We start from the raw sequence: 20,174 nt of genomic DNA on the forward strand, positions 1-20,174 counted from the left end.
TAATATGCTGTCTTGTAAGTGGGATTTTAATTGGTGTAGTGCTTTATTTTCCTACTCTTTTCACTGGAATACCAATAAGGTGACTCAATAGGCTAGCTTGTACCACTCAGCAAAAATGAGAACTAATAAATTAAAGCGTCAAATAATTAAAGCTATTAAGTACTTCATGAGAGTTTTCCCCAACAATATTTATTGCTGCACACAGGCTAGCTCTAGGTATCAGTGTGCATTTATCTTCATGACAGGGCAGCCATTAGTTGGGTAATAGATGGATCGCAGATGGATAATAGATACTGATCTTTCAGAATGATTCTTTTCAGGTGCACTAGTTTTGCTGCAATACGCTGCACAGGTATAACCAACAGGATCAACTTAGCCAGTGTTTTAGTTAATTTAGTTTTTATCACATAAATCAGCATAAATGTCCAAAAGACACTTGTACCAAAATACACTACAAAATTGTTGTCTTGGTTTAACTATACTGCCTCTTAACAAAATTTCTAAGGCTGTGACTATTGATTTGTCTTTCCAAAAGAAATGTTTTGGTAAATAAGTAATTAAAATTCATAATATGTTATGGAAGACTGGCTGATTTGAAGATGGACAGACAGACTGACCTACAGTATTTTACACAATAATATTATGCAACTGTTACAATTAAGTTAATTATAAGGTAACAGGATTGTAATAATATTTTATCAGCTATAGAGTTAGTGTCAGAAAAGTTCTTCTTACTGTCATATGGACTAAAGATAGTGTCACTGAATATGGGTATTGATCATACTTTGACAAAATATTAAGAGAAATCAGATACAAAAAAAAATCCAGTTACAGGGCTCTTAAAAGAGTAAAACTGTTTCCTTCTGTACTCAACAGAGGGAAAGTTCTTACATAACTTTTGATGTGCAAAGGTGCTAAAATTTGATTATTAGCGAAGACTGAAGTAACCTGAGACCCTCAAGGAATAGATAACTGCAAAATATTTCACTTAGCATTACTTGCTTTATTTTATTTACAGCTATTTTCTCTTTTCAGAAGATTGCCAAGTCATATCAGTGTTAAAAAATAAGACATCTACATTGATCTGGACACAGGTTCAGTATGTTCCTCTATAATCAGTGTGTTATGTTTCTATAGATATGTCATATCAATACCTTCAATCTTCATGATAAAAAAAATGCAAGCACTACTCAAAAAAGTTTTCCACTCATGTGAGTCTTAACAGCCAAAACTGACTTTTTTCTCACACTTCTTCAGAGACCTGCAGATAGTAATGTTACTAACTCATACACTCTCCTTCAGATTAGATATGGAAGCATCACACACAGAATGTTCAATTTTTATGAAAATGTATTTCTAAAATATTTATTCTTTTTAGTTTTAAAGTGACAGTATTTTTCTTTGAAGGATTCTTAGAGAAAATGAAAATAGAGTTCTGCTAAATAACTCTCAGATAAAAAGCTGCATTTCCTGACAAGGTTATCTTTTCCTTTCCACTCTTTCCTGTGTCCCCAGACATCCCCCCATACAGGACTCAACCTTACAAAAGCTGGACATCCCTAACTCCTATCATGTTTGTCATTCTATTTCGGCAGCTATGACAGAGACTGCAATGGAAATCTGCCTTCCTCTGATCACTGATTTGCCCCAGGACTGCATATATTCCTTTGCACTCCCTCTTATATGAGGAACCTGTGTTTGCACCATTCCTGTGTAAAGTGCTGGGTGGTAGATACATACATGCACACAATGTTGGAAGATGAGAAAAGGCTGTACTTCCAGGTAAGATGACTTTTTGTAGCACTATTCCTTGCTTGAACTTTCATGAGAGATCAAACACTGAGCTTTCCCCTGCTCCATAGAGCCACATGGCAAGCCCAGGTGGCCATCACGTCACAGGCCAATGTCTGCACAGACAGATGGTCTTGGGCAGGATAGACTCCCGCAGGGTTCCTTAACTCCTGAGATTCCAAACATATGGACAGTGAAATAAGAGCATGGAGGGAGTAAGAAATGCTCTTTGAGAGAACTTTTCCGAAGTGGTAAGATGGCAGATCTGAGTGGGATAATGCCTTTCTGAAGTCTGCAAGAAAACTACAGAATGAACATTTGCTAAGCTCAAAGAAAGATGAATGCCGAAGAAGAGCTGGAACTGGAACAGAGGGATTTGGGCCAAAGCCAGGATGGGTGGGAGAAGGTGCAGGAGGTACACAACACATCTTAGATGGTTTCATGTTTTCTACCTGCAGTATATTTCAGGTCTTCTAATGGTGCAGAGCAGGCGTGGGCTGTAGCATCGTTAAGTTGTCATTGTGCGACTGAATAAAAGATAAAACCAAAGCACACTTCTCTAAGCAGCTTTTGTGTGTTAAATCAGTGAGGGTTTTGCAAGAACAAGCACAGCTCTCAGGTCATTGTATAAAAATTATAGCAGTATATGGCTTTATTTTGATAGGTGGTATAAATCTGGATCCAAATTTCCAAATCAGTGCAGAAGTTATGCTGTGCACATACAGCCTTTGTTTCATGTGCCTTCCCAGTGTACAAAATGGCATGTATGCACATGTAATTTGAGTCATTTCAAAACACCTGGCTCTTTTTTTTTGAGACATTTGCATTGTATTACAATTTTGTAATTTGTCTGTAAATATGTGTGGAATGAGATTTTTTTTCCTTATAACTGAAGTCTTGCAGAGTGCTGCAATTTGCTGTATAATGCCAGCACAATGGGGATGATTTAAGGGTGTTATTTTTGCCCTCAATATAAATTTCCTTGCAATAACAGTCCCAGTTTAGATCTCATTTTGGGATTCTCATGTTCTTGAGATCAGTAAGAGGTAAGCTGGTTTTCTAAACCTTGTGAGAGTACCATGTTCTCCCTGGACTCTACTCAGTGCTTATTGCCTCTCTGTCAAAATGCAGCTTCAGTTCTTAAAGAGCGTGGTAAAAATCTCTTTTCTCTTCTTGGAAATGATATTCTAAACTCTTCAAAGCAGGAGTCCTATTTCAAAATATTTTGACTTAAAAGGGAAATTCATTTTCCATTTAGTGTATATATAATATTCGGAGCTCAGTGATGAAGCATTCTCATTAACAGAACACAGCTGTGTTCTGTTCAGAATTGTCTGCTATGGACATATATTTTGTGCTCAGAATACTAGAGGTGTTTGTTGTTCCTGAATCAGTCAGCGTGTATGGGAGCTGAAAATGGCTAGTGTATATGGGTAATAGCTGGGAGCTCCTTTGATTCTAATTCTTGTGCATTCCTGACCTATAGTTGCTTGGGTGCTAGTTAATATGAATGTAAATAACTTTTCAGGGGAAAGCTCCTTCTCCAAAGGCTTTATGACTAAACTTCTTATAACCTAGCAATTTTGAAGTGCAAGAATAGATTTCTGAGCTCATTGGAAAAGCCTTCAAATTTGATTGTTCAGCAAATCTGAGATGCTCACTATACAGTTCCACCGCTGATCTCCTAAGCTGGAACAATATTTTTCTTTATCAGCAGATGTTTTTTTTTTTTTAATAGTTTATTCTTTGTACATATAGAAAATAAACAGGATCCATGTATGTCTACAAAGTACAAAAGATTTTCAAACTTACTGCCCTAAGTTTCGTGAGGAAATATTGTGTGTAAATTGATCTACAAAAAGAAGTACAAATCAAAATACTGTCTCTAGGTTCAGCCAGTGGCATCCACATAATTGTCATTATGTGGCAATATTGTTCTACCTGAACAAAACAGTTATTAGAAATAAAAGAGTAGAAGAAAATAACATATAAAGAAGTCCTTGTCCAAGCTGTAGTTATAAAAATCTGCAAAGTCGTTTTGGGCATAATGCTTTAATCATCATATGCTCCAGCAGTGTACTGTAATAAGAGATGTTAATGAATGTGGTCCCTTTATAATTCACCAAGCTGACAGAGGTCCTACAGACATTAATTATCAACATCTGAGTTACGATCAAACTCCTCTATATTCTCTGTAGAAAACTTCCACTACTGTCACATATTTCTCTTCTCACCTGATACTCACAGTAATTATTAACAACTTAATTATTCTCCTTAGAATAGCCAAGATAATTACAACAGGCTTGACTTGGCTCCCATTAAAAGTTTATTTTAGTGATTTTGCCATTGGATAGCCCAACACGAGGGAAGAGCCATTCATAATCAGCAAGATTATCTCAAAATTACACAGTGATGAAATAAAATTACAGGAACAATACCATTAATGTTGTACTTGAATATCACAATACTTGTGTTTGAGCTTTCATTCCTTTCTAAATACATTTTGGCTGAGTCCTGCAAAACTTTATTTGCTTTCATTGTTCTTATATGAGGAGGAGTCAAAGTTCTGGCTAAAAACATGGACTGGCACTTATGATTTTGTTTCTCATTTTGTCATTCTCATGTTTGTTGATGAAATATTTACTTATATGCTTAAATATGAGGTGAATCTGAAGTCATTGTAAGGTTCAGTACATGAACAACGGTGAGGATTATGTAGGTAGGGCACTTAACAGCAAGAAAGAAGCCAAAGGGGCACCATGCCTGCAGATTTGTTGAGCCAGTCATGTTATAGACGCACAGTAAGTATCAAAACAAAAAAAAATTATAGATAGATCTATTTACAAACAGTAAAGAAGAAAAATTCTGAAATTATAATAAAATGAAGGAAAAAAGAAATGAGCATCAACTCTAGGATATTAACTTTAAGAACACGTTAAGGCACCAAGTAAGGCCATAAATAAATTAAGGCAATGTACTAAAGTCATAAAATCAGTAATAAATTTGTTTTTGGAAACACATCAGAAGTATAAGCTTTCCTGTAAGTCTGTAGGGCAAATGGATGGTGTATCAGGTATGGATGTGGAAAAAAATCTATCAACTATTCAGTACGTGGAAGAGCTTCAGGAGGTTACCATGTCACTGCTTCTCCTGACGGGGGCATATTCTGAAGGCATTTCAAGGTCTGCACAAACCATTCTTAAAAATTTGAGAACACTGTTGTATCAGGTTACAGGAAGCAAATAATATTGATCCAAGGATTTTGAAAAAAAGCAGAAACAATTTTCTGTTACCTGTGATTTGACAAATCTAATTGTCAGGACTGACTTTATTTGCTATAAGAAGGAGCTTTAGCAGATGAGATTTTTCTAAAGAGCTCCAAAGAGATTGAGAAGAACTATAGACTTCAGCAGGAAGGTGATTTGATAGGAAATGTAAGGAGGAACAGAATTAGCAAATAAATGAATAAGTATGATAAGCAGGGTTGAACTTTTTATTATTTTTTTTCTCTCTGTGTGTGTGTGTGTGTGTATAGAGGGGAATAAAAGGAAATAATGGTATGGAAACTTAATTGATGATTTTCTGAAGGAATCAGTAAGCAGTATGTGGACATGTGATCAAGTTGATAACATCAATCTCCAAAAGCATTTCATGAGATCCTTCAGCAGTGTTTTTCAGATAAACATAAAGATATCATGAAATAAGTGTCAATTTTTACAAGCATCATTAATGATGGAATAAATAATGGGAAATGGGATAGGAATTAAAGTCAGTTATTACAATTGAAAGTCCTGCAAGAATTGTGTCAGGAATTAAACATGCAGAACTGTGTTAGAAAGGTGAATGAAGAGTAACGTGATAAAGTTTGCTCGTATTATAAAAGTGTTGTGCTGTAAAGATTTTCAAAAGGATTTCTAAGCCACTGCGTGATAATACAGTAACATCACAGGTGAATTTCAGTTATGACAAGTAATGCCTAGCAAAAACCTACACCCATATAGCTACTTCACTTTTACCACTTAGGAAAGACCTTAAAAGCAGTTCTGGGTAGTTTACTGACAATTTTGACTTAATCCTCTGCATCAGAGGCAAATAAAATCTTGATTTTCTTTTTTAGTTTAGAAAAAAAGATGAAACAGAAAACACTATACCGTCACCATATGATGCACCAATCTCTTTAATACTACATGAAGTATTGACAAGGTATATGGTATAAATAGAAAAAGTAGAGTCATCTCATCATAGATATAGGGAGTTACTGGTAAAGGGAGGATTACATGGATTAGGATTACTTAGTTTATTAAAGGGAAGATATATTGAAGGAAAATACAGTAAACATCTATAAAATCATGAATATTATGGAAAAGATGAACTGGAAATGATTATTAATTTATTATTACATCTCTTCTACCCAAGAACTAGGAAAAAACAAATGAAAATGTCATCCGGTTGAAGAATTATTGTATTTATTATTGTTCTTAAGAAGTGACTAGACAAATCAGTGGACCAAAGGCTCATCAAGACCAAATATGAAGGTATTGATGAATTCTTTGGCTAAGAAAGTCCCTACATTGTAGCTTCCTAGAATTTGGATGCCTAAGTTAAATGAAATACCACTCACTACTACTGTCAGGTACACAGTACTGGGGTAAATTGATCCCTGGTTGCAGACTTTCTCAGGCTTCTACCTAAGGATCTACAGGCCTGGAAATGTGAAGACAATCACATGCCACGCAGGTTTTGAAGTCCAGCTTTACTACAAGCTAGGTAAGATACTCAGAAGTGGAAATTAAGAAATACAGTTTAAAAAAATTGTTCTGTTAAGCATTCTAATTAGGAGCTCAGATCTTGAAAGGCCTTGATTTTTTTCAGAAATTCATTGCTGGGGTACAACATATTGATCTAAAAGTAATCAAAATCCTTTGGCTCAACTGAATTCCTTTAAAATGTTGTCTGAGACGTTTCACACCTCTATAGATTATTCATAACAGATACTGTCAACAAATAAAGAAATTCAAAATTTTTGGAAGTACCTCAGATAGTAGCAGTACATCCTTAAAAAGCTTTGAGTCATCAGCTATTTGCAAGTAGACTGCATATTGGTATACCTGCTTCAATGGTACCCATTTATTAATGCATAATATTAACAGCCTTTTTTTTAATTTTACTTGCACTGGGGGAGGCTAGCTTCTGTTAGAGAAGACAGTCAGCTCCTTACAAGTTCACACCTACCAAGTAAACTTTGATTTTCACATTCAGCATGAACAGAAAGATCTCTGGGGAGAGATATATTTGCAGACATGTAAATGAAGTTAAAGCCTTAAATACTGAAGCTTTAATTATCAGCATGTTCTGGTGTCAGCACTGCCATCAGTTGTATTGATGGCATGGCAGGAAGTGTCGACTATCTTTAATTGCTTTGGGTCAGTAGTTTTTAACTCCAGGTAAGTAGGATGGAAATTATTTAACTTGCCCCTAAAATGATCCTTTTAAGGCCTCTTTATAAAAATGTCCCATCTGAGTGTCTGTGGTGGAATATATCTTTTTATTTCTGTCCACATAAAAACATACTGAGCAGGCAAATTATAGTTATGGCCACTGAGCAGGCTTACAAGGAAAACAGGACAGATTTTCAGAGGAAAAGACCTGCTCATCACTGTTCGTAAGAACACTTAATAATTCATAAAAATTAACTGTTTTATAAGTTTTCCCTTTGACATGTTTCTAAATGTGAATAGATTAAACAGTAATTGCTATCAAGCTTTATGTTCTATTTCATGTGCCTAATAAAAGTTTATCTTACGGATCTTACTTTGGATATTTTTGATCTATTCCTTACTGACTGTAATATACTGTATTAAAATATTTATGATTGTGCTATCAAATATTAACCATTTTAAAATCATCTGACTAAAGAAAACAAATAATACTACTTGTTTAACTTTTTATGAATTTCCTAGTATTTGGTTATTCAGAATGCTCCTTTTGATATAGCACCAAAAATACTGCAGTACCTGGAAACTCTATTCCTTCTTTTCAAATTGGCCTGAGAGAATATAGAACAGGCTTTTTTTAGGATGTCTCTCTATTATCCACTTGCTTGTTCATCTGAAACTGCGTGGCTTTATCTGGTACAAATACCAACAACTGTCATGTTACTGATCTAATGATGGAGAGGAGAATGCTGCCGTGGGGCAGCCCATTGCAGCCCAGCCTCTAGGGTACTTCCCTCCCAACACAGGATGGGCTGCTCTCCCTGGCTGCTCCTGCTTCTCCAATGCAGCAGAAAATTCTTGTTTGGCTAGTATCCTGCTGATTTAGCTCTAAAATTGTTCAGTGACAGTCCAACAAGTGCCTGAGATATTTCTAGGGATGTGGGATTAAAACTGGGAAGACTGGGATTGCAACACCTGCCATTAGAACATTTGGACAGCTCTGGAACAGCAGCTTTGAAGTTGATATCTGGGCAAGATCAAGAGAATAACTTCTTTGCACCAATCCAATCCTTTATCTTTTAGAGGAAAAAAGTTTGTAATAAAAGTCAAACATACAAATGTTGATGCTCAATTTCTGTTCACTTCAGAGAAAGCAAATCTGATCACTTGGTTATCAGAGATCTTGAGCTGAAGAGCTGCTGTCTATTAAGAACCTCGTGCCTCTTAGCAAGGTGCTAACTTATGTGAACTAGCCCCCTGTGCTATTCCTCCTTCTGTTTGTTTTATGACTCATTATTTCCTTGAGTTGCACCCCACACAGTGTTACCAAACTCACAATCCTTATTCTATTCACAGAGGCTTTCCTTCCAGCACAGAGATGCTTTTGATAATGTCTTCGAGCATGTACAAATGTCTCTCTAACCTATTTCTTTTTGCAGGTTACTCCATTTTCATGATGTTTGACAAATTTTAATGAGGCAATACTAAGAGCAGTCTGAGACTTGATTCCAACTGGCCATATTATGGTAACTATGTGAATCTGTGTAATACTATATATAGAAAGCATCTTATGTTTTCATCTTCTCTCATAGAGGAAAGGAAAGATGGTTCATTTCATCCTTTTTGTAAAATGCAATATTTGTGTTCTGTGGGGGTTTTTTTTGTGGTTTTTTTTTGTGTTTTTTTTGGTGTCTAAAATACCCTCTCTGCAGAGAGAGATGAGCCTTCTTTTTCTCCTTTAAATCCAACATCTCATTAAAAAGTAATATCTTTCCATAATAACCATACTTTGTTAGTAAAAAAAATTGTCTATATATTGTTATATCTGCATGGCTGTTTTGTGGGCCATGTATCTTGGAATTACTGTGTTAATAAACATATTCACATTGTCTTTTCTCAGCTCTAAAAGACCCAGGATTTCAGCACGTGTAGTAAGCCAGCACGCTTCCACTGAGGTTAATGGAATCAGCGTTTTTGAATCATCTGAGAATCAGGTCTGATAACTCTGTAATTTTGTTTGTAATTTTGTCTTGCTTGTTATTATACCTGTAAGTCATACTTTGCCTTGAGCTGAAGCTGTGGGATTCTGGATTGGTTTAAGGAGAATTATTCTGCATTTAAATTTAGAGTAGTTTGAAGCAGAGTGTTTCTCTGACATCCAAATCCCTATACACACACAATTTCTTCATTCTGCATAACAATCATGTAAAATAGATATTGTGAAAGCAGTATTTTGTGCATAAAAAAACAAGGAAAAAATGTTCCTTGGGGATGGCATTGTTCAGAACTTGGTACCTTTCAGTCAATTCTGCCTGTGTTTTATTTCCCTCTGGCTCTGAAGAGGCAGTGCACTTGCTAGCACAAGTCCTGGCACCAAAACTAGAAGTCTGTGCAGCACCTGTGTAGAGGGGAAATCCTGCTATATCCTGGCAAGATAAAAGCATTAAAACTGCCACTGGTAGAAGGATGTAATAAGATAGAAATGGATTGTCTGTCAAGCACACAGGCAAAGGCGAAATGGAAAACAGGGCTTTCCAGTTCTGAATTTGTCATAGTTCTCCATGCAGAAAGTATGTATAGATATAGAAGGGCTAACAGATATATTTGTGTACAAATATCTATAAAAACTTGCTAACTTTTAAGAGGAGAGACCACTACATTTATATATTTAATCAGTCTGGAAAGAAGAATGTTATGTATTTTAAGAAAAGGATAGTAACACATCTTTTATTGTCGAATACTGATCACAAACTTCCAAAAGCCAATGTTAATATAATTCACAGGGTCACAACTTCAGGTTTGACTTTCTTTTGAAATTCAATCTGCACGATGATTTTGATCAAATGCCTGGGGTTCTCACATTTGAAGCATGTGATAAAATGCAGACAAAAAAATATATATTTAAATTATATAAGAAATCAAATGCATACTGTAACAGAATATGAATTATCTAGCGGGCTGCAGAGTGATAAAAGTTCAGTCCAGATACAAGCACTGAGCACAGTTTGAGCTTTTAAGATAAGAATGTAATTGTAATCTTCTCCCTGCCTTAATAAAAAATATCTGAAATAAGAAAAAAATAAAAGGGTAAAATAAAAGCAACTATTCAGAGATCACCATAAGGCATCTGGCTGAAAACTGAAACAAGACATTTTAAAACAATGATTGTCAATAAATACACTGAATTTAACTTCTGGGTGCAAGCTATCCTCGGTAACTCCAAAATCCCTCTTTGCTCATTAACCATATGAAGGAAGATAGTGAATAATATTATCTTTTTCTCCATGGGAAGGTCATGTCTTATGCAAATTAGAGTTATTTTGCCAAGTTGGGATTGCCAAAAGAGAAACTTTTTCTTTGTTGGATTGGATAAATACACAGGTGCTTTTGGAATCAGTTGTAGTGAGATTGAAATTAAAAGGTTTATTTTCAAACAATCCTATATGAACACAATGGGATTTAAATGCCTGACATGACATGGATGAGAAATATGAAATATTATGAACCTGTATGCTTAGAAAATCAAATGGTCCTGCATGGTATTTTCCCTTCATCTGTTTTTCAGACTCGGTCAGTTCTGTGCAAATGATTTTACTATTTGTTATGGGTTCCTCTTATCGCTATGAACTGGTCACTTTGGCCCAAAACAGCTGTCATTGCTGGTTAAACTTCTTTCTAGCTTTAAAGCTTTATTTTCTTCTGTTTCTACATTCCTTTTTAAAGGAAATGACTTAATTGCTATAAAACAGAAAAATTAAATATAGCTATCCTGTTTCTCACGTTTCTGAAATTCTAAAAGAGTTTCAGGACCAGTGTGTTCTCTTCTGAATTCATTCCCCTCACTTAGACCTCTACACGTGCGCAGGTGAGAAAACTATTGGAGGTATGTGGAAGAGTGGTGAAGGGCTGAGCACTGCCTGCTTCCCGCACACTGTGTCTGCAGCATGGATGGGTCCAGAGGTGGGCACAGAGGCACAGCTGCACCTCTGCCTCTTTTTTTACTTAGGGCAGCAAACCTTCCTGTTCTAACCAGACCCTGGCTGACTGCTGTGTCTGTGTAGCATAAACCCTGAATTCAGTAAGATAACAGTTGTTATCATGATGCTTTTTATCTGGGAGGCAAAGTCTTAAATTAACAGAGAAGCAAGTGATGAGAGCTCTACCTAAATCCTCAAAGATTTTAGATGAAATCAGTAAGAGTGCAATACCTAAACGAATACTTCTGAGGATAATAGCTTCTGTGTCCTTCACCCATGTGTTGTACAAGGGAGATTCTGAACAGTAATTTATCAAATGATGTATTGTGAGCCTTAGAACACAACAGGATTTTCAGCACTGTTTTTCCCAAATAGGTTCACTAATGCTTGATACTAAGCCACTCCATTTACTACCACCATCATTAGAATAATTAAACTAGCTACAATATAGATTTAACTTTATTTGTAGGTAAAGCTTCTGATTGTCCTAGGTCAACGAAGTTTAGCAACAAAGCTCCATACAAACAGATTTTTGTAAAAAAACCCAATAGGCTACATATGACAAAAAGTAAACAAACACATATTGATGTGCTGAATGTGTATCCATCTTAGCATATTTATATTTCTGTGCAGTGCAAGCTCAAAGTAAACCCATATGACCGTATGCTACAAGTCCACACAAATAACTCTTTTGTGCTCTGTTAAGGTGGAAGAATGAGTTATTATTTTTTCTGTATATTGAGACCCACTTGTTCACCAGTAAGTTGTTTAGATTTCAATGGGAAGAAAACCAAGCTAACATTGCCACACTGCAAAATTAAATGAATTGGAATTCTGTTCCTCCATGAAAAGACTTGAAACAAGATTTAAATTTTGTGTCTGTTCCATAAAATTAACAACTGCGTCTGGTTTTTCTTCTGAACTTGATTAGATAAGTTGATGAAACTTGGGGGTTATCTGACAGTAACACAGTCAGATGGAGATTTGTTCAGAAAATTACAATGCAGAGAGGGACACTTAATTTGTTCTGTCAGCAAACAGAAAAGCACTAGCTTGCATTTCCAGAAACTGTCTAAAACTTTTACAAATAGTCTGACTCTGCTAAAATCAGGCTAATTATATGTTTGGCTCAAAAAATACTCATTAGAAGAACATTATTGGGGTTATAATGTCCAAAACATAAAGACAGGAAACAGCGTGGTTAATAAGCAATTGGTTTGACAGCCTATTATATCTATTGCCATATTAATTATGTGACTGTACAACACAGTACACAGACCTTTAGTTCCATTCATTATCTTAGCTACTTAATATCTTATTTAAACCCATGGAGTGAACACAAGTGTTTGCTATGCTTTATGCAAATTATACTGCAAAGAATCACACTGATTTTCTTGTGAAAAGGTGAAAAAAAATCATGAGAGGTCTCTAGAGTTTCTGGAAGTAAGTGATCAACACAGTTATAACAAAACAAAAGAAACTGACAATGAAAGCCTAATCCAGTGTGTACTGATTGGATATTTCCACTTATATGTTTACAAGACCTGTTAATGAGAAAAGTATCTAAATATCCAACTAACTGCTGAAACAGCACTTGCTGCTAACAATGTTTACACCAAATTTCAGCTATTATTTTTATGGACATTTTTTTCAATTCTATTTTAAAGTTATCTTTAGATTTTGTGTAGTTTTCACTAATTATAACATACAATAAGCCAGCATTTTGCAGTTGTATTGCTCAGAGGCTTAGTTCTAAGGTGTGAAAGTATGGTTAAGTTAATCAAAGAGGCTGAAGTTTAGTACAAAAAAAAAAAAAAAGAACATGCAGAGAAATTACCTTTTGTCTTTTAGGAAGAATTTAAAATGCTGATTTAATATGCTGACATGTTAGTACACAAAACGTTTTTCACAGATAGCAAGACACTCATTTATATATTTCAGTGGGAATTCTTGCAAGAATTAGCAAGAGCAAGGACACTGAAAGTGTACTAAAATTAATGGATGGCACACCCAATCTATTGTCCTCATCTGGGAGTCTCCAGAAAGGTTCAGGAAGTATGGCATTCTGGCAGCCTGCAGAGGTTTTGCTCATTTTCTGCTCTTAAGTAGCTGCACACGATAGCATACAGACGCAGAGGCAGCAAAGTTGCAGAAGAGGGGCAACTCTTAGTTACTTACGTTGACAGCCCAAGCTGTGCCAGATATATCCCGGCAGACATTTATCACATTTAGGCCCTGATGCTCCCTCCTTACACTCACAAAATCCTCTGTCATTACAGCGATCATGGACTGAACCAAAAGGGTTACAATAACAGTCTGCAGAAACAAGACAACACACACACACTGGATTCAGGTCTACATAAAGCGATAATTCATTTAATACCATAAAGGCTGCATTTCCAGTGTTACAGTTAAAGGAAGACTGTCTGTGAGCAATATCAGGAGTAGTGACTATAACTACTATAGTCCATATATCTGTTTACAAATGTCATTTCAGGAAGAAGCATTTTATGATATGAAGAGAAAAAGGTAAGCAGAAAACGTGAAGGCAAAAGATACCTGTTTTTGAGGGTGTTTGTAACAGACTGGTGGGAATGTTTTTGGCAATTTAACAAACGTTAGGAAAAGCTTTACATATCAATGTGCCATTAGGGCAAAATGTTTCACATCATTAAAATGGGCTTATCTATATATTACTTGATGGTTTTAGAAATGCTGAATGGCTTTAGAAGGCTATATAAATGCACTTTAGTTATTTCCAAGATAGTCTTCCTTTATTGTGATAGTCTTCCTTTATTGTTTGGAGTAGTATAGAAATTTTTGTGGATATTTGTCATTAAATCGATGAGACTGTATTTATCAGTGACATTAATAAACCTTTTTCATTTTCCACAATGATAAGCAGAGGTGAGAAGGAATGTAATGCAAAACTTATCAGAGCTTGCTTTATGTTGCTGTTTTCATTTCTCTCATCTCCCAGTGGGCAGATGGAAGATGCAATGAGGCTCTTTCTCTGCTGTATATTTTCCACACATGTATTGACCTAATTAAAGTAAGACTAGGGCAAACTATTTCCTTCCACAATAGTTACTGTAGGGGAATATATCTTCTTCAACCACAACCCTTTTCTTTATTGTGATTAGAATATTAGAATTCAGCTTTCAGCTAGCTAAGCGAAGAAGATGTTAGCTAGCAGTGCTCATTTTTTGGCATTCTCATTCTTCAATTTTTTTTCTTCAAGTGGTCTTATCTTAATTTTTATGTAGACCCATGTAGACCCAGAGTAACTCCTCCCTCACCCAAGACTGCAGACACACTGGGATTTTGGCAGATCTCTGCTGCTGTTGAAGATGAAAGAAATACAAATTGATTCTTGAATCTGAGCGACCTGCTGGGAATCTGGCTTTGTGTGCCTGTAAATCACTGCTGCTTTGACTACCTTTGGCAATTTTTCCCTAGTATTAGGTTAAAATTCAGTGAAATTGAAAATGACAAGACGTAGTTGAACTGGGAAGGAAAATATTAAAAAATACAATGGAAAATCTGTGTCAGAAAAAAACAAAACAAAACCAACCCAACAACATTGCCAGAAAGACATTTGTCATCTGTTATATCAGTGTCTAATAGCCATAAATTACAGATGACACCTTGAACATTTGGCATGCTTGTGGAAGAGAAGTTACTTTTGGCAGTTGGATATCCACAATAATAATATAGCCAATTAGCTAGCAACGTTCATTAATGAAGCCGAATGCTGTAATGCCAAAAATATTGTGCAAGACAGCATGATTATACTGTGATGGGTGCCACTTGAAAAGCTGGCAATTCTGATGTTAATCAGATGTACAAAATGTTTATGTAAATAGACATAGAATGGAGTTACATATTGAATGCAGTAAGTCACATTTGTTTAAGGTGTTTATAAAAAATCTTCAAGTACAAAAGGCTTGGAATTACATTAGAAAGAGAAGACCCAGTTCTTACACATTAAAAATAACTTAATTGGACAAATCAGACCTTCAGCGACTGAAAAAAAGTATTTTTGAAAGAAATGTGTGGCCTATGCTATTGAATGCTAAAGATATATAGTTTTAAATTGGCTGCAGAACAAGAACCTGACACTGTCAGTGAAAGCTTTTCTACTGAATTATCATATGAAAATGTTAGAAGTATTAGGTCCATATTGTATTCTATCACAAAGAAAACTTTAAGTTGAACCATTTTTGTAAAAGTGCTAGATCAAATCAGAGAACAGACCTGGGAATTTTTAGTAACTCAATCTAGCCTGCGTCTTTTCCAGTACGCAGTTGACACAAGTATCTAACCTAGAAAAGTCAACAGAACACCCGAACTCCTTGTCCAACACTTTCTGACAGGCTATACAACATTTCCCATCACCTGTCAAATATCTAAGACATTAAAAAAATCAAATTCCAGTGTGCCAAAGAAAGACAGTTGGTATCATTATGACCTTGCAGCAATAGGTCATTAAGTAACATTTCCGGATCATATTAGCAAGAACATACACCAGGCTCCAGGATAGGAAAAAAAACTAGCTTCTGCTAATCCAGCTGGGTAGGTATTTTCCTCCTGACCTCAATTTGGTGACTATAAAGGATGGGAAGATAACAGTAGCAGTCATCTTTTCACTGAGATGCGCTATATTAATGTAATTCTGCCAATAAGTTTAAAAAAAATCATAGGGAAAATGAGCTGAAGCTTACAGGCTTGCTGCTATCATTCTGGGTTGACAGTGACTACAGAGCAACCCTTAAAGCATTTATCACTGGAATTTATTAAGTTTTCACAGATATTAACTGGGACTTAAGACTAGGTGACCACATGGTTGGATCTTATAGGTGAGACAATAATCAGTATTTCAGTATTTATGTTATAAAAGCAAAGGAAATGATGTATTACTCTGGGTCTACATGGAGGTTTCAATACTTTTCATGCTTACCAGTGTGTGCATTCACTGAAACAGTTATTAGTACTCGATCAAGAACTTGTAAAAATACAGTTCTTCCAATTCTGCTAAATTGCACTACAAGCACACCCAGTGAATTATTTTTGATATTAAAATAGCATGACTTATTTAGAAATTGGGTTGTCCACTGAAGGTAATTTGGAATTCAACTGACAAGCATTTGGTATTTCATTTTATGAAATAAAATTTATTTTACTTCTAAAAAATTTAGAGCATAATGAAATAAGATTTAAGCCCACTATATACTATGTTGCATTCGCTTTACGCTAAAAAAAAGCAAGAAAAAAAAATAAAAATCCATCAAACGACAACAACAAAAACCCCTCTCGATGTTTAAATGCTTTTTAATGCTTCTGGTTTTAAAATTGAAACACTTTCATCATTTAGATAGCATTGACTATGACTCACGTTATCCATGTACTTACCACATATATATCAAAACTATATAAGTAGTTTTGATAAATCAGAGCCAATCCCCTGCTAGCTGCCAATAACCTATCTAAATATGTTTGAACTTTCTATATATGTAGTTGAAGAAGAAAGAGTTAAACTGGAAAAATTAGACTTTTTATGGGAAGATTTGTAGTCTCTGAAATTCTGATTATTGAAATGTTACTGTTAATGTAACGTTCTAATCATACTTAAAATTCAAAACACTGCTCGCAGAGAAGAAATGAGCGTTTCCAATAGAGCAAGACTTCATGTGTTTGATGCAGCAGGATCAAACATCCTCTCTCTGCAATGAAAATATGCCCCACACTTTGCAGGATTAAATCTTAGCAGCCCCACATCAGGAAAGTAACTTTTTTTTTTAAGTTTCCTCCTCTAAAAAGTTCTTTGGTATCCTTTGCATTCCACTGGTTTCACACCAGCAATAATATGAAAGTGTTAAGGTGGTGAATCAGCTGAGAAACAAGGATTTTGCAGTATGATCACTACGATTCTCAAAGCTGCCCTAAACCAATAAGAACATTGTTATTTAAACAAATTACATAATATGTAGCAAAACTGTGTTGATCCTGTAGTCATCTCATATGGGAGCCCATGAGAATTTTGCTTTCTTTAAGATAGGACCTAAATGAACCTAATTCTGCTTTTTTTTTTTTTTTTTTAAAAGACTCTTTAATTTATCAAGTTTATATTATTTTACTTCCTTAGTGTCTGGGACACTCTGAAATGCACAGTACTAAGACATTCTAAATATATTACTTGCAAATTAATTAATTACAAATCTACTTATTTTTTACCCCTTGTTTATTAACTTCCTGGTCTTTGGGATATAGCTGCAGATACTAACATAGCACTTCAAGTGTACATGCAAAAACAATTTACTACACGAGCTGATGAAAAATCCCAAACAGAGTATCACCCTTATTAGGCCTATTTAGATAGCTGAAATTATATAGCCCTGATGTCATATCAATGCTGTCCCTCACTTACATCAAACAAATATGAAGGACAGTGCTTTTTACTGATAACATTTGATTGGGTTAACATCCTCAGCACAGTCATATAAGAAATCATGACTTGCCTACTAAAGTTTATATTAGCTCAGACTAATTAATGTCAGAGGAGATCATGCATTTTCTGAATGTGTTGCCAAGCAAAGTTAAAAGAAGGACATGTGAAATGCAGTGCGTGGATGAATCCAGGTGTTTATCACAAAATAAAATGTAAATCTGACATGCTGTAGACTGAAACAAATAATAGCAACCTAAAAAATGTCTGGATTGAATCTCAGGAATGGATTATAAAGAATATTAAAATTTAACTTATTCACCTGTAGCCAATTTGGTATGAAAATCTTTTTTATTTTCCTTTCTTTATTTTTCTTTTCCTTTTTGGAAAATGGAAAGAAAAACTAATCACAATGGAAATTCAGAAAATATTATTCTGATGCTTGTGTCTATAAGCAACACTATATAATGAAATTGTCAATCGGTTGTTTGTATAATGCCTTTTGTGGAGATGTGTGTTCACTACTGGATATTGTATGAAGCCAATAGCGAACCTTTTATTGACTGTCCTTGGTCTTCAACTACTGTCCTATCATTTTCTATGCACTGACTTGAGGTGATAAGAGAACAACACATATTCTTTGTATTCTTTGATATTTTTGTACTATACAATTTCTTATTTTGTTCTGACATTTGCTTTAATTCTGCATTTTGGATAGTTACATGAGATACTAGGTTTAGAGCCCTGCTTTCATCTTGGTTTCCTATACTTAAATTGACATTATGTCAATCTGGTCTGACAAATTCTAATCACACAGGTATAATTTCAGTTTCTTCTCAAAAGAGAGAGGAGTTAGCAGCCCTGTGCCTGTGAATAGAATCTGGAGCTACATGTTCTTTTAAAATTTAAATTAATAAAAGATGAAGAGAAGGCTCTGGGGAGACCTCACTGTGGCCTTCGAATACTTGAAGGGAGTGTATAAACAAGAGGGGGAGCAACTGTTTATATGGATGGATAGTAGTGATAGGACACGGGGGAATGATTTTAAACAAAGACTGGGAAGATTTGGGTTAGATATTAGGAGGAAGTTTTTCTTTCGGGAGGTGGTGACGCACTGGAACTGGTTGTCCAGAGAGGTTTTGGATGCCCCATCCTTGGAGGCATTCAAAGCCAGGCTGGATGAGGCTCTGGGCAGCCTGGTCTGGTGGCTGGCGACACTGCCCATGGTAGGCTGGTTGAAACTAGATGATCTTTGAGTTCCTTTTCAACCCAGGCCATTATGTGATCTTCTATGAAAAGGGGTTAACAAACACCAACCCCCATCTTCTATTCATGTACCTGGCAACTTCTGTAGGTCTTCTGCAAGTGTTCATGAATGTACTAATAATTTTGAAAGTTAGACTAGGAACAGGGATTTATGACCCAAAAGCTTCCATTTTCACACATGTACAGCTCCCTGCTGCAGGCCAACACAGTCCGCTTCTTGGGGCTTCCTGGGAGAGTCTTCCTAGGACTCTTAGCCAAGGGATTTCATGGTCATGTACAGATCCAAAATACTTCCTTGGGGCTAGAGTGACAACTAAAGCAACAGACGGAAAGTCTTCACAGATGTTCTTATCCATTGAAAAAGCTCATTCTGGCTCAACTAGCAATTAAGCAGCAGCAGTCCCTAGCAGCTGCCAGTAGCTGAAAAGGCACAGAAGAAAAGCCACAGTTACCCCAGGACTGACCTATGCACACATTTTCATCGTCCAGCTCTGCAGAAGCATTTCTGAAGTAGCCCAGCCTGCATAACTCACAGTGCTGACCTCTAGTGTTGTGCTTACAGCTCACGCAAATGACCGTATTGAGCAGCTCGATGTAACTGCACCGGTTGGAGTGCCCGAAGCATTCACAGTCTTTCAAGGAAGAACAGAAATGTATACAAAATGTATACAAAATGTATACAGCAGCAGAGTAATAGCACATTACATGCTCAGTAAAAATGAACTATGAGAAGAAGTATGAATGAATGGCACATACATGTTAATCAATGTAACATGGACAACAGCAGATGTTTATCTGCAATGAAAGTGAGGTTTGTTTCAGGCAGATTAGCGTGACTGACCATAGCATGATGTCAAACGCTGGTTGTTATTGGCAGACCTGATGGAACTGAAGCATTTGCAGTTGTAAACCTTTCAGGAGTACTGGAGGCTCAGTTTCTGCTGATAGAAATGCACGTCTTTTTGCGTATTTGAGATGAATATAAATCAAGACACAGGAAAATCTTTCTCATATTAAAAATATTGCATACAGAGGACAAAACTGTCAAACTTCAGCATGTTTAAATCTATAATGGTAGCTTAAAAAAAAAAAAAAAGCTTTGTTCTGACATAAATGGTAAGCATTCAAAACTAGTGCTGAATTCAGCTCAGGGTACTGTAACTAGTCGGCACCTTGAGAAGGAACTGTTTTACTTCAAGACCAAATAAATCTCGAGTTTGACAATTTTGGTGAGAACCTCCTAAAATAAGTGAAACAGGA

At 35.8% G+C, this 20,174-nt stretch overlaps 1 protein-coding gene and 1 long non-coding RNA gene across 2 annotated transcripts in view; one reads left to right on the top strand and one right to left on the bottom strand.

Annotated features, from left to right (window-relative positions):
- Positions 1–19,986, bottom strand: part of LOC104909336 (netrin-G1-like) — a 30,042-nt gene extending 10,056 nt beyond the window's left edge. Inside the window, exons 1-2 of the mRNA XM_010715645.3 lie at positions 19,379–19,986; positions 13,382–13,519 (exon numbers count right to left, since the gene is read on the bottom strand). Coding sequence (XP_010713947.1) covers positions 13,382–13,519; positions 19,379–19,616 — 376 coding nt within the window. The 5' untranslated portion in view covers positions 19,617–19,986. The remainder of the gene's footprint in view (positions 1–13,381; positions 13,520–19,378) is intronic.
- Positions 704–9,678, top strand: LOC104912295. Its single transcript, XR_794560.3, has 3 exons — positions 704–1,782; positions 8,666–8,752; positions 9,127–9,678. It is a non-coding gene; the product is annotated as an uncharacterized LOC104912295 (long non-coding RNA).
- Positions 19,987–20,174: the final 188 nt, after the last annotated feature.

This window comes from Meleagris gallopavo, chromosome 10 (genome assembly GCF_000146605.3).
Source record: "Meleagris gallopavo isolate NT-WF06-2002-E0010 breed Aviagen turkey brand Nicholas breeding stock chromosome 10, Turkey_5.1, whole genome shotgun sequence".
NCBI lineage: Eukaryota > Metazoa > Chordata > Aves > Galliformes > Phasianidae > Meleagris > Meleagris gallopavo.